This window comes from Wyeomyia smithii, chromosome 2 (genome assembly GCF_029784165.1).
Source record: "Wyeomyia smithii strain HCP4-BCI-WySm-NY-G18 chromosome 2, ASM2978416v1, whole genome shotgun sequence".
In the NCBI taxonomy this organism is placed as follows: domain Eukaryota; kingdom Metazoa; phylum Arthropoda; class Insecta; order Diptera; family Culicidae; genus Wyeomyia; species Wyeomyia smithii.
Window position 1 is genome coordinate 195,579,575 of NC_073695.1, and position 13,804 is coordinate 195,593,378.

Sequence of the window (13,804 nt, forward strand, 5' to 3'; positions counted from 1 at the left end):
TTGGGATTGGGATTGGGATTGAGATTGGGATTGGGATATGGATTGAGATTGGGAATGGGATTGGGATTGGGATTAGGATTCAGATTGGAATTGGGATTGGAATTTAGATTGGAATTGGGATTGGGATTTAGATTGGAATTGGGATTGGGATTGGGATTGGGATTGGGATTAGAATTGGAATTGGGATTGAGATTGGGATTGGGATTGGGATTGAGATTGGGATTGAGATTGGGATTGGAATTTGGATTGGTATTGGGATTGGGATTGGGATTGGGATTGGAATTGGGATTGGAATTGGAGTTGGAATTGGGATTGAGATTGGGATTGGGATTGGGATTGGGATTGGGATTGGGATTGGGATTGGGATTGGGATTGAGATTGGGATTGGGATTGGGATTGGTGTTGTGATTGGGATTGGGAATTGGGAATTGGGAATTGGGGACTGGGAATTGGAAACTGGGAATTGGAAATTGGGACTGGGATTGGGATTGAGATTGAGATTTAAAGAGGATACAGCTTTGGGAATAACACTGCAGAAAATATCCGCGCATTCAATCGTTTTTTGTGATTTTGAAAGACATGCTGTAAATAAGCGCATGGAAGTTTCTATTTATTTAATGCCTCAAGCGAATATCAATGAAATATTTATACGGCGTAACTTCATCTACAAATAGTAGAAAAACAATGATCACAAAAATGTTGAAGTTAGGGTTCAAGCCCAGTTAGGAGAAAGCTTAGAGGCTTCGATTTCATTTTTTTGATGTCTGGGTTCCAGATTATTGTTTATCAGGGTGTCAATGGAATTGTTGGGACCTTCGAATTTGGGTTTAACAGTAGGATTCAAAAGCTTTGTCTTCTCGAAAAAAGTCCTCGTGCAAATTTTCAGATCAATCGGACGTCAAACTTTGGAGCCTAAAAGCGGTCAAAGTTTTGCTTTTGACCAATGAAAAATGCACAGAAATTGTCTTAAAAAAGCATAAAGCTTCGAGGTCTGCTGTTGTCTCAAAAAAAAAAAACCAAGAAAAAAACAACTTTCTGGGAAAGTATTTCAGTATTTTTAGCGGTAAATTTTTCTTAGATACTGCACCAAATCTCGACGGTTTTCGAATTTCTTAGACATATGGCATGAAAAAAATCCAACATAGGATATTTTCTGTTTTATTTTCTTCGGTCAAAAGGAGAAACTTCGACGGTTCCTATGCATGACCTCTTGAAGTGCGATTCCTTCTCAAACCCCGCAGAAAACCAATTTTGTTTGTTGATTTTTCTCTCTGTCATTCTCTAGCTTTTTAATTCTTGGCTTTGTTTCTGTTACCTATAGTTACCAGGAAAGGAAACTCCATCGCTATTCTTATTTTTTTCATCACCATCCAGCCGTCGTTGTTTCTCCCACGGGCTACAAGGTGTCTAGTATCAACAGTTTATTCCTTCGAAGCAATATCTAGAAAACATACTTTTTTAAACTACACAACAGAAAGCTGCCTCGAATGTCTTTCTGTCCGCGGGAATGAAATTTTGTGATTATATCTGGTTTTAGGAAGGAGGCTGCTGAACGATTGAGCTGGAATTTTCATGTAGACTTCTTTCGGGAAGAAAAAACTGCCGAACGAAATTCGAAAAGTCGATTTCCATTGGCACCCTACTGTTTATGTCACGCGATAAACAAAAACGGTTTATTCAAACAGCACGTGCGTTGCACAGTAAACGGTATCGCCAAAGATAGCATGAAAACACTTAATTTTTTACGTTGTTCTCTTCTATTCTTTCTCTTAAATATTCACTCGCACTCGTATCTCTATTACGACGCAACCCGTATGGAGAGTGAGTGATGTGAGTGCGCCAAACCACTATTTTTCAAATCCTGGTTTGCTACAAGATAGTAATAGATTTTGGTTCTCAAAATTCTCATTTTTTATCAATAAATATATTAAGTTTTGAGTCAACCTTGAGAACTTTTTCCAGGTCGCGCATCTTTAATCTTATAAGAAATGTATTGCTGTTTTTTCGTAGTTTGGAGAAATAACAAGATTCATGTTCGGTTTTGAAGGACGAGCAATAAAAACTACTTCAAGTTTTTTCATAGCAAAATTTATTCACCAGGTGTACTGGAGAGTTAATTTCCGTCACTCTAACGGCGGAAAAGCCGAAATCACCGTTGATAGCAACATTCCTACAGTTATGTACGGCTGATGGTATAAAGGCAAATTCGTATTGTGCAAACGTTGGCAGTTGACGTTGTTTTTCTGGCCCGTTTGGTTAAGAAATCTCTTCGTAGCAGGTTCTAAACGTATATTTGTTATCTGGTTCAGCAAACTTACACCTTTGTTGAGGTTATATTATAGCAGTGGAACATTTTTTCACAAATTCATAATTCGTAGCATCTTGATGAACTGTACCTACTTTTTAAAACTATAACTATAACTATAAACACTATGTCTAAAAGCTGTAGAATACTCTGCCCATATTGCTGTTTCACATGTTATTGGCTCGAACAAGAATTTAATTAACTTCCACTTAGTTTCTCTTATCCCACGTCTGAGAAGGGTTCAAACCCGCAAACACCCCTCCATGCGCACGGCTGTGGAATCCTAATTAAACAAATGTTCATTATTCGTAGCAGATTATAGCACGAGAAAATTACGTTTGAAAAGAGGACACAAAAAAATGTGTTGATGATAATTGTATAAAAATTGATCGTCAACAAATTGACAATTATTGCCTTTAATAAAGTTTCTTTGCTCTCGCTCCCTACAAACGATGTGAGCTCTCACTCGACCTTCGTTTAAAAATAAATGTTGCTGAAATCGTTAGAGATAGTCCTCCTTCCAGTAGTCTGAAACAAAACACAAAGAAAATCCTTTCCAATGTTTGTAATGCCGTTAGGCCTAAACCATAAAAAACAGCAATATTTTTTGGATAAAGCTCGACAACCAGAGCAACAAAAAAAAACTCATACCCTTGGTCCCAGAAAGTTAATCCCGTAGCCAAAGAGATAATAATGATGACTTGTTGTATTCTATCGATTATACGGCCACGAGTTACGAGTCCGATGCGTATCATTTAATTGATTCCACCATGGCTCCGAAGTCGCCCAAAGACACCATGAGCCATTCTCCAAAATTTAGGCATCTGAACCCTGAATGTGAACAGCCTGGCGGGCAGGAAACGGTTGAGCGAGTTCTGCAGCACGCGCGTTTCCAAAATGACAGTTTGTACGAATTCCAACCTTCTTCATGCTGTTGGGGGGATGTCGTATTACGGGCTCATTTCGTTCTACGGTCTGTCGAGACCGACGTGGTTCCACTCTGTGAATGTAGATACTAGTATCATTCGAATCGGCCGAGGTTGATGGTCGTAATTTTGGCTTTTATTCGACGTGGGAGCTAGATTGACAGGGCAAACAAGAAGTTTACTGGAGGCTAACACTGACAACCGGCGCAGCTAGGGCGGACATGATGACTGTGGAAAACGTATGCCTGCACTGGAAACTCCTTCCGTCCGGGCGTCGAGTGGTTCAATGTTGCTACTGCTGCTGCTGTGTGTGTGATAGAAACAGTGATTCATGGTTTCTAGGCCAAACTGTGTGGAAGCTGTAAAAAGCAAACGAACGATGGGAATGTTCGACGGAGTCATCGTAAAATGGAAGTATAAATTCTAAGATATGTGCCTGCAAACGTCACCAGGAGCGGTAGAACGGGAATTCATTCTGTAAAAAGTGTTCATATTTACTGTTATGAGCAACAGTTTTGACCTTTTTCTCGGCTGGATAACGTTTAACTATCCACAAATTGCCTTTTCATTTGGCTTTTTCATCTGGGTCAGTGAACCACTGTATCACGGATTAAGTTCCATTTTATAGCTGGTATGTTACGTTATCACTTCAAAATGGTATACATCTTGTGGCATAAACGATTTTTTGGTTTTAATAACCGGTGAACTAAGGGTTGGTTTCTATCAGCTCTAGCTTTACGATGACAATTCTTCTATTTACTTTTTTATTACCATCTTTCGGTTGAACAATCATTCATTTACAATTCCAGAGAGGCGAAGGAATTTATTTTTAAGACACTATCTGATATATTTTTCGAAGAAATACCACTTGAAAGAAAAAAAGACTGCCTCAGTCCTGCAAAATTTTTGCACATGCAAATATTAAACTGAATATAAATAACCTGGAAATTGAGAATTTCATAAAAAGTCGTAATAGGTTGATAGATTTATTAACCAACCTTCATACAACCGTGAAAAATTTCACGAGCATTCTGAGCATCAATGAAAAAAAATTTCCCTCTAGAATAGCTAAATCCAAAACTCCACGCTTCTCAAAATTGGCTGGTTAAACTGATCACATTAACTAGCAATCTTTTCTGCACACTTGGGGCCCGATTATCAGAAGCGAAAAGCACTGCTGGTTGTGTGAAATTGATACTATGGTTCAAAAATCAATACTATAATACAAATAGGGGCACATGTGACGCAAGAAATCTATTTCTGCATACCTATAAACTGCCCCTGTGGGAAATCGGGAAAGTGAACGAAATGGCTCCTCTTTCCAATTTGCCACGCCGCGATTTTGCACGTGTTTCCGTGCGACCATCGGAGCGCGCTGGTGAAATTTCGAAGGAAACGGTAAGCAAACAAGGCAATAAAATTATAAACATGTAATCATTACCCCTTCGTTGTCAAGAAACGGGATTGTAAACGATAGTGGATTTTCACGGGGCGTGGGCCTCAAAACAAGCTATTAAAAATAATTTTTATTTGATGAACAAGACAGTTGAGAGCTATTCAACCGTTACTAATCTTTTTTTATTTACAATTTCTCGCGCAAAGTCACCTTCACCGGAAGGGTATAACGACTGATAACAACCAATAAATAAACTACGAGGGTGGCAGCAAATCACATCATATCCTACAGCGGGTGGCGGTGCATAAAATGAAAGACCCCGAAAACTATGCACAAGATTAAAAGTCATTATTCTTTTCCAGCAACCAGCCTCTCGGGACCGCCGCTGCTGCTCGGGCTCGGCGTTTGTGTGAATAGCCAGAGGAAGAGTGAGAGATAGTAAAACCGAGCCCGAAGAGCTTCCATGAAAAGTTTTCCGCGGGAGGCGTTTGATCATAATTTATCGTCATATCAGTGTGTTGCTAGCGTTCCGTGTCGGCGGTGTAGTCTGGCCTGGTACCGTTCTCTATGCTATGGCGGCCGACTGTCGAAAATAGAAGCCGCTCCTCCGCTGCCGACAGAAGAATCCAACGTTCTTAAACCGAGCGCTGTAAAAAAAGAAGCAACCCCAAGGAGGTCGCGCGGTTGTGTAAAAGTGATATAAAGAGCAATCCCCGGAAGCGGCGAAGTGATTTTAGCAAGGAATAAAATTAAGATGAATTTCGGTTCCGGCTGAATATTACCGCTTCGATAGCGGATAGAAGCAGGGGGAAAGAATGCTTCGGCAACGGTCGTCCTTTAGGGAAACCGTGACGTGCGCAACGATGATTTATTTTGAATGAACGGCCAGATGGGTGATAGTGAGAGAGGCTAACATTAAGGCTGTTTACTTGTAGCGAATGCTTGATTCGTTAGGTGAGGGGTGGTGAAACGGGAGCGGATACCTAACTGGAATTAACGAACGTGAGCTGAGCTACAAAAGGTGCTCGCTGATATAGCGGCCAGCGACGCAAGAAAATTTGCCCTACCGTGATAAAACTGTGAACAATCTCGGCGGAAAAATGGCCACGACCTACGGCCGACCCGGACAGGTATTGTGACTTGGTGTTTTCTTGTTCCGTTGGTTAGGTAGATTGCATGAATTTGTTGGTTAGCATTCAAGATTTATCACCGGGTCATTCGTTTCAATATCAATCAATTGTATGTTCTTTTTTTTACGATTACTTTTATCGCATTATGGCAATAAACGTCCGTATGATTTCCAGCAGTACCTATGACTGCTGGCAGCACAGTTTTGCTAAGAATATGTAATCGTGACAATGCTAAAGATACGCTCGAGAAACTGTATTATAACTTGAAAATTATGTGCATTATTTTATAGACATATTCGTGGCTTCGGTCCGATTAGGTTTTTGTTTGATTACGCTACGAAGTTCATTGTTATTATTTATTTCTTTATATTTATTTATAAGGGTGGGAAATCGTTATATGGAAAAAACGAAAATTGATAGCAGAAAGCCAGAACCACGTTTTTTTTTGTTTTATTTGGGGCCCCAAACAATCCTAAATTTATAGGAAGTCGATTGGTTTTGTCTCCGCTTGGCGCATTCCATTTGAAATTTATATAGAGATTTGAATGGAAAAACTTACTTTTATGCATTTTCCATTCTAAAGAGCTCAAAATGGCACAAACCATAGGTTTAATAACTTCAAATGGTAGGTTTTTTGATGCCTAACAACTTGGCCGAAGACACTAGAGAGCTAGGGTGTCCCAAAACAATGCCAGAGCTGTTCAAAGTTGAGTATGTCGAAATTTATGTTGCAAATAAATTTTTCTTCCAACACTGCCAGTGTACCGGCGTCAGTCAGATTTCCGTCAGAAGTAACCTCTGAAAGACGTTGTAGATTCTTTCTACGCTTAGAATATTGACCCAAATTCGTTTGCTTGATCCAGCTGAGTGTACAAACTCGTAACGACAGGTTACTTCTGATTGGAATCCTACTGACGCCGGTACATTGGTAATGTTGGCAGAAAACAAGATTTTCTGCATTTAAATCGACATACTCAACTTTGAACAGCTATAGCTCTTATTAGGGACATTCTAGCTCTTCAGAGTCCTTTGCAAAGTTGTTAGGCATCCAAAATACTATACTTTAACATAATTAAGTGCATTATTAGAGCATTATTGAGCTCTCTAGAAAGGTAAATAAATGTTTATACAAATTTGAAATGCAATGCGCCAAGCGGAGACAAAACCAATCGACTTCAGGTAAGTTTAGGGTTGTTTGGAGCCCCAAAAGAAACCAAAAAAACCTAAATTAATCCACCTAGTGGCCAGACCCAGCCTTTCTCATTCAAACTTATTTTTTGTAAAAGTAGATTTACATGAATGCTTCAATCCATATATGTGTATTCACTTTCTGGGTTCTAAAATAATGATGTTGTAATTGAAGTATAAAATATGAAATTTAACGTAATGTAAATGCTCAAGAAATAGCGAAATAAAAGAAATGACTCTTAATTTCGAACAATTTAATCACGAGCGATACCGGGAACACTCAAATGGTACGATACCACATTTAAATTATATTGAGGCCACATATATTGATCAAAGCAGGTATAGTTTTGAAAAGCCTATGAATTTCTTTTCTTTCCATAACTTTTGAACCACATATCAAATTGTTATGCAGTTTGTTATTTGTAAGTTTGAGAGATGACTCGTTCGTATGACACTCGTTATGTTCAAATAAGTCGTATAATGTTCGAGATAATAGACTTTCGTTGTTTTATTAACAATTTAATACATAACGGTTGCTTAAGTTCGATTATAATCAAATGAAAAGGAAACGTATAGGGCAGCCAAACTTTGAAACCACGTGTTCAATCATGATTCATCAATTAACCCTTAACTAGCCCGCTCATCTGATAATAATATTGATCAAATCGGTTGTGTACTTTCTGAGATAATGAAGTTTCGTGATTTTCACAATTCGGTACATTACAGACGAAGTTACAGTTCGATTACAGAAAAATTCAATAGGGTGTTATGAGTCAGCTAGACCTTTCATTTGACACTAATTTCGTGAAAATCGATTCGGCCATCTCTGAGAAAAGTGAGTGAGTTTAAGTAGTCTTCTGAATATGTTTCTTTTCAAAGCTGGATTTCACATTTTTAAACATAACAGGCAAAGTAATAGTCCGATTGCAAAAAAATCAATAGGGTCTAATGGGGTAACTAGACCTTTCATATGACACTGATTTTGTGGAAATCGGTCCAGCCATCTCTGAGAAACATGAGTGAAATTAAACAGTTTCCAGAAGACGTTTCTTTTCATAACTTGTGAACCACATGTGCAATCTATATAAAATTCAAAAGTTAAGGACGCTCGAATAGAAGTGAATAAAAGTTAAGGGTTTTTGAGATAACCCGTTCATTTGATACCAATTTTATTGAAATCGGTTGTGTGGTTTCTGAGATATTGATGTTTCGTGATTTTCACTTTTTTAAACATAACCTCTAAAATAAAAATCCAATTACAATGAAATTTTATAGGGTCTTATGGGGCAACTAAAACTTTCATTTGCATATAATTTCATTAAAATCGGTTCAGCTATCTCTGAGAAAAGTAAGTGAAAATAAAAATCTGCACATTCACACACACACACACACACACACACACACACATACAGAAAATGCTCAGCTCGTCGAACTGAGTCGAGTGCTATATGCTATTCGGCCCTTTGGAGCACTTTCATATCTTCGGTTTTGCAAATGATTAAAATAAATGCAAGTGATAAAAATATTAATTAGGAGTAAAATATCCGTGCTGAAGAAATAGCGAAATAAATGAAATGACTTTGAATTTCGTACACTTCAATCACGAGCAATACCGGGAACGTACGAATAGCACAATACCAAATTTAAAGCAGTTACAGTTTTAAATAGTCTTTGAATTTCGCTTCTTTTCATAACTAAATTTCTTACTTGTGAGTTTGAGGGACAACCCTTTCAAATGACACTAGATATGTTCAAAAAAGTCGTGTGATCTTTGAGATAACAGACTTTCGTTGTTTTCATAATTTAATACATAACGGTTGGAATAAAAAGCCATACTTTTCATTTGATCGTAAGATTGTTGAATTTAGTCCATCCATTTTCGGGAAAACGAGTGAATTTGAAAAGTCACCGGTACATGTTTCTTTTTACAATTTTTGAACCACGTGTTTAATCACTGTAAAATTCATCAAAAAACCATTAACTAGCCCGTTCATTTGATACCAATATTGTTCAAATCGGTTGTGTACTTTCTGAGATAATGAAGTTTCGTGATTTTCATATTTTGATACATTACAGACAAAGTAACAGACTGATTACATTGAAATTCAATAGGGTGTTATGAGGCAGTCAGACCTTTCATTTGACACTTATTTTGTGAATATCGGTTCAGTCATCTCTGAGAAAAGTGAGTGAGTTTGAGTAGTCTTCGGAATATGTTTCTTTTCAAAGCTGGATTTCACATTTTTAAACATAACAGGCAAAGTAATAGTCCGATTGCAAAAAAAATCAATAGGGTCCTATGGGGTAATTAGACCTTCCAAATGACACTAAATTTGTGGAAATCGGTTCAGCCATCTCTGAGAAACATGAGTGAGATTAAACACTTTCCAGAACACGTTTCTTTAAATAACTTTCGAACCACACGTTCAATCTTCATTAAACTCAAAAGTTGAGCGTTTTTTAAGTAGTTCGTTCATTTAAATCCAAATTTATTAAAATTGGTTGGGTAGTTTCTGAGATAATGATGTTTCGTGATTTTCACCTTTTTTAACATAACCTCTAAACCAAAAAGCCGACGGCAATAAAATTCAATTGGGTTTTATGGGGCAACTAGACCTCTCATTTGCAATTAATTTCATGAAGATCGGTGCAGCCATATCTGAGAAAATCGAATGAAATTGGGAGAGCGTTACATACACACACATATACACACACATACACACACACACACACACACACATACAGAAAATGCTCAGCTCGTCAAACTAAGTCGATTGATATACGAGATTTGACCCTTTGAAGCACTTTTATACCTTTGGTTTTTCCAGTGATTGCTATACCTTTCTAGGAGAAAGGCAAAAACTTGGTTCTGGAAAATCGATCATTTTTCCCCACCCTAATATTTATATATCTTTATCCGTAGCAACACGAAATTTTGAATCCGGTATAATATTCCTCACTCAGCAAACAGCAAACTCAAAGAAACTATTTGAAATTGAGGACGATTCAAAATTTTCAAATTGGAAATTATTTAACATTTAACGAATACAACTCATGCTATGTTACCTCCAGCCTAGGATATGAACTGTAATATATAATATATAATATAAAAATTATAATATTATCTTATTATTTTCCACACACACTGCAAGTAAGCAAACAAGATAATAACGAATGCTACCGCTGAAATTAAACGCGACGCTGCAGAAAATTTAAATAAGATTTACGGACATGTTCAGCAATGCTGTGCAGTGCTGCGGTCCGCCGGTTGAACCACCTGCTGTAGAACGCTGCGATCGAATGAGTTATCAGCTCTGCCTTGCTGCACTAAAATAAGCTAATGTTTGCTAATCATGGAATAGATACTACAGCAGCCTTTTCAACGTAGAATTACGTTCTACGGTAACAGATATAGGGATACAAATTGAAAAACCGACATCAAGAGCGTCACTAAAAATGCTTTAAACTCAGTCAGTTTCCAACAGAATTCCTTCATTCTTACAGTAACAGATTGAAAAATTACCCGTGCGTCCACCAATTTTGATTTTGTGATGATAACTTTCGTACTAAAAATTTAGGACCTTGTTGAACGCCTGTTTCGACCAGTTAGGGGTCGAAACAGGCGTTCAACAAAACCTTCATCCTCAGGACAGTTGTTGTTAATGATGTCTTACTCACCTTAGTTCACGAAAATACGCCTGCCGGAAGTTTAACTCTCAGTTGTCACGTATAAAAGCTAGCATGCAGAAATTTTGACTTCATTGTGTAACCAATTATTAAAGCTGAAAACTCTTACTGTAAACTGACACGACCCGCAGCCGGTAGAGCAGCAGTTGATTTTAGCGTAGTGATACTGAGCAGACGACTGATTTGATCGCAGTGTTATGCAGCAAACGGACCAGCTGATGAACCGCAGCATTGCACAGCATTGCTGAACATGTCCCAGGCATGTCAGTAATTTTGTCCGAATCTGTCGCGTCGCGTTTGTTTTTAGCCTTACCGGCCACCGTTTATTGCTGTGAGTGTGCCCTCAGCGTGTGTAGGGGAGATCTGTACAAAACGCACCAGTTGGGTAAGATGGCCCATGCTATTAATTTCTCAAAATATTTGCAAATTTGGTTTTTAATGGCGAATTTCTTCGCTTTTCTCATAATTACCCAACTTTCCTACAGTTGTTCCATATAAAAAGTGTGTCATAATGACTAGAATACTTGAAAACTGTACAGTTGGCTGAGGCATGTAATTACTTTTGAATTTTAAATGAGCTGACTTGCAAGTAATACAAAAAACAGTAGTTCTTCTAACTTTCACACTTTTGAAATTTATATTACTATTAATATTTCAATTTATATCACTAACTTTTGTCAACTTATACCTAAAAACGATCAAAATTGAAATTGCGAAAGAATGCACTATGAAGAGCTTGCAGGAGATTGCTTGACGACTTAGGGCATGTTCTATTGCTTTTGATTTTACTTCTGAGACTTCAGAGACTGAGACTATTAGTGGTATACAGTGTTGGAAATAAAAAAGTAAACAACATGCATATCTTGATAACAATGATGATAAACCAAATGTAAACAACATTAAATCGGATTTGATCATCCCTAAGAACAGAGCCGGATTTAAGGGGGGGCCCAGGGGGCCCGGGCCCCCACATTTTTGGGGCCCCCACAAAACGAGAAAAAGTTCTTTTCTTTATCAAAAATGAGATTCAATCAAAAGTTCAATTTACAGTAAGAAAATTTGAACAGACCATTTTAATCTAAAACTTTCCTTCAGTGTTATTTTTTCGCGAGCGCCAATATCACAACCACATCCATAAGATTTCACCTTCGATTCTCTTGGAATGACACACATTAACACACCATTTGAATCGAACCAGCGCGCATGGGAGATCAAGCAGGAAAGAAGATAATCCACAAGTTTTTTTAATACTTTGCTGTTGATTCCGAAAATAAGTTTACCTGTCCGAATCAGGGATACTAGATTTGCGTTGCAAAATGCAGATTTTCAGAGTCCGTGTGCAGATTTTATTGACCTGCAGAAGTGTGTAGTTTTTTCCTAGGTTCTGTAGATTATTGCCAGCGTAGCCTTATATTTGCGCAGTCTTTCTAAAATTGTGTGCAAATTTTTTTTTTCGAATTGCGGTAGGTTTTTATTTTTATCAAGAAAAAAATTCCGGATTTCGAGCAGTTGCATACATTTATTTATTTGAGCCTAATGATCTCGAACGCAACTGGAGAAAGGTCTTTATCGAAGATGAAACTGATTGAAAATAGGTTGCGTACGACTATGAAGAGTGAAAGGCTGTCAAACTTAGCATTGTTAAGTTGAGAGTACAATATTCTGAAGGAGTTGAATGTTGATTATTCAATCAATAAGTTCTCTGCCAAAAAAACTCGTAAGAAAAAATTCTAGCAAATTTTTGGTAACTTTTCAATGAGAAATAAGTGTTTTTAACTCGTACGATAAAAAAACGGGTTTGTTTTATTCTGGGGCCCCCACTGTAAACTGGGCCCCGGGCCCCCACAATCGTAAATCCGGCTCTGCCTAAGAAATTATTCGGAATACCTTACCCGAACAAACACAACCATGCAACGTTTTCACGCATACTTAAGTGATGGTGAAGCTTGTGCGAAGCGTTGTAAATTTACAATAGGAAAATAAAAAGTAAACAAGGACGTGAAAGTGAATATCGTCATATTTTTCCACCAAATCTTCTGTTTTTTGTTGTCGTTTATTGTATTTGATATCGTGTGAGATTATAGAAGAGGTAAACACATCAAACATCCGTGAGCTATATTGATTTGTGAACCAATAAGAATATTGATTAAATTTTCAGGTCATGGGTCAAAAATCCGCGGAAATTCGAAAACTAATTGTTTCGGACGTGCAAAAAAATGACCGTGATATATCTAAAAAATATGATATTTCTATTGGAGCGGTTTCAAAAATCATGCAATAATATAATATGCTAGGAACAGTAGAGCGGAAATCTGGAAGTGGAAGGCCTCGTAAAACATCAACTCACACAGATCGAATTATACGCCGATTGGTTTGATCAGATCCTGATAAATCTTGCCGCACAATCAAAGAAGAGTTGAATCTTAACATTAGTAGTAGAACTGTGAGCAACCGCCTTCGTGAAACTGGGCTACATAGCTACTTGAAGAAGAGAAAGCCACTATTAAGAAAAGTCAACATCAAAAAGCGCCTGGAGTTCGCGAAGAAGTATGCTGCTCGCCCTACTGACTTCTGCAAGAAAATAGTTTGGACCGATGAAAGTAAGTTTGAGCTGAAAAACATTAAGAAACGTCAGCTAACGCGTTGCCTGAAGTCGGAGCGTCTGCTATCTAGATTTACTCAAGCGACAGTCAAACACGGAGGAGGGTCACTGCTTGTGTGGAGATGTTTTTCTTGGAATGGAGTTGGAAATATTGTCAAGATTGATGGCAAAATGACTGGTGAATCCTACGTAAGGATCTTGGAGGACAATTTGAAGCCATCACAAAAAAATATGAATATGAAAGGCTATGTTTTGCAGCAGGACAGTGACCCCAAACACACTTCGAAGGTTGCGAAGCGCTATTTCCAGACTAAAAAGATCAAAATGCTTGAGTGGCCGATTGAGTTATTGACACCCAGTGGATATGAGAAGTAATAATCTACCTACTATGAAGTAACGAAATCGTTTGAGCATTTGATAACGATATTATAACAAAAATTCTCTGTAACAGCTCGTACACAGCAATTGCGGCGGTAAATGTTTTTCGACGCTTGGTTCGGTTTGGCTGCATGCCGGCTAAAAGCATTGTCAATAAACAACTATTACTTCGTTTTGTAACTGAGCGTATTT

General features: G+C 37.8%; 1 protein-coding gene across 10 annotated transcripts in view; it reads left to right on the forward strand.

Moving 5' to 3' along the window:
* Window positions 1-13,804, forward strand: part of LOC129722753 (alpha-catulin) — a 380,319-nt gene that overhangs the window by 209,751 nt on the left and 156,764 nt on the right. For 2 of the 10 annotated variants that reach the window (XM_055676462.1, XM_055676461.1), the window contains exon 2: window positions 4,990-5,757. The exons of the other annotated variants lie outside the window; for them this stretch is intronic. In XM_055676462.1, coding sequence (XP_055532437.1) covers window positions 5,728-5,757 — 30 coding nt within the window. In that variant the 5' untranslated portion in view covers window positions 4,990-5,727. The remainder of the gene's footprint in view (window positions 1-4,989; window positions 5,758-13,804) is intronic. 10 annotated transcript variants of the gene reach the window in all.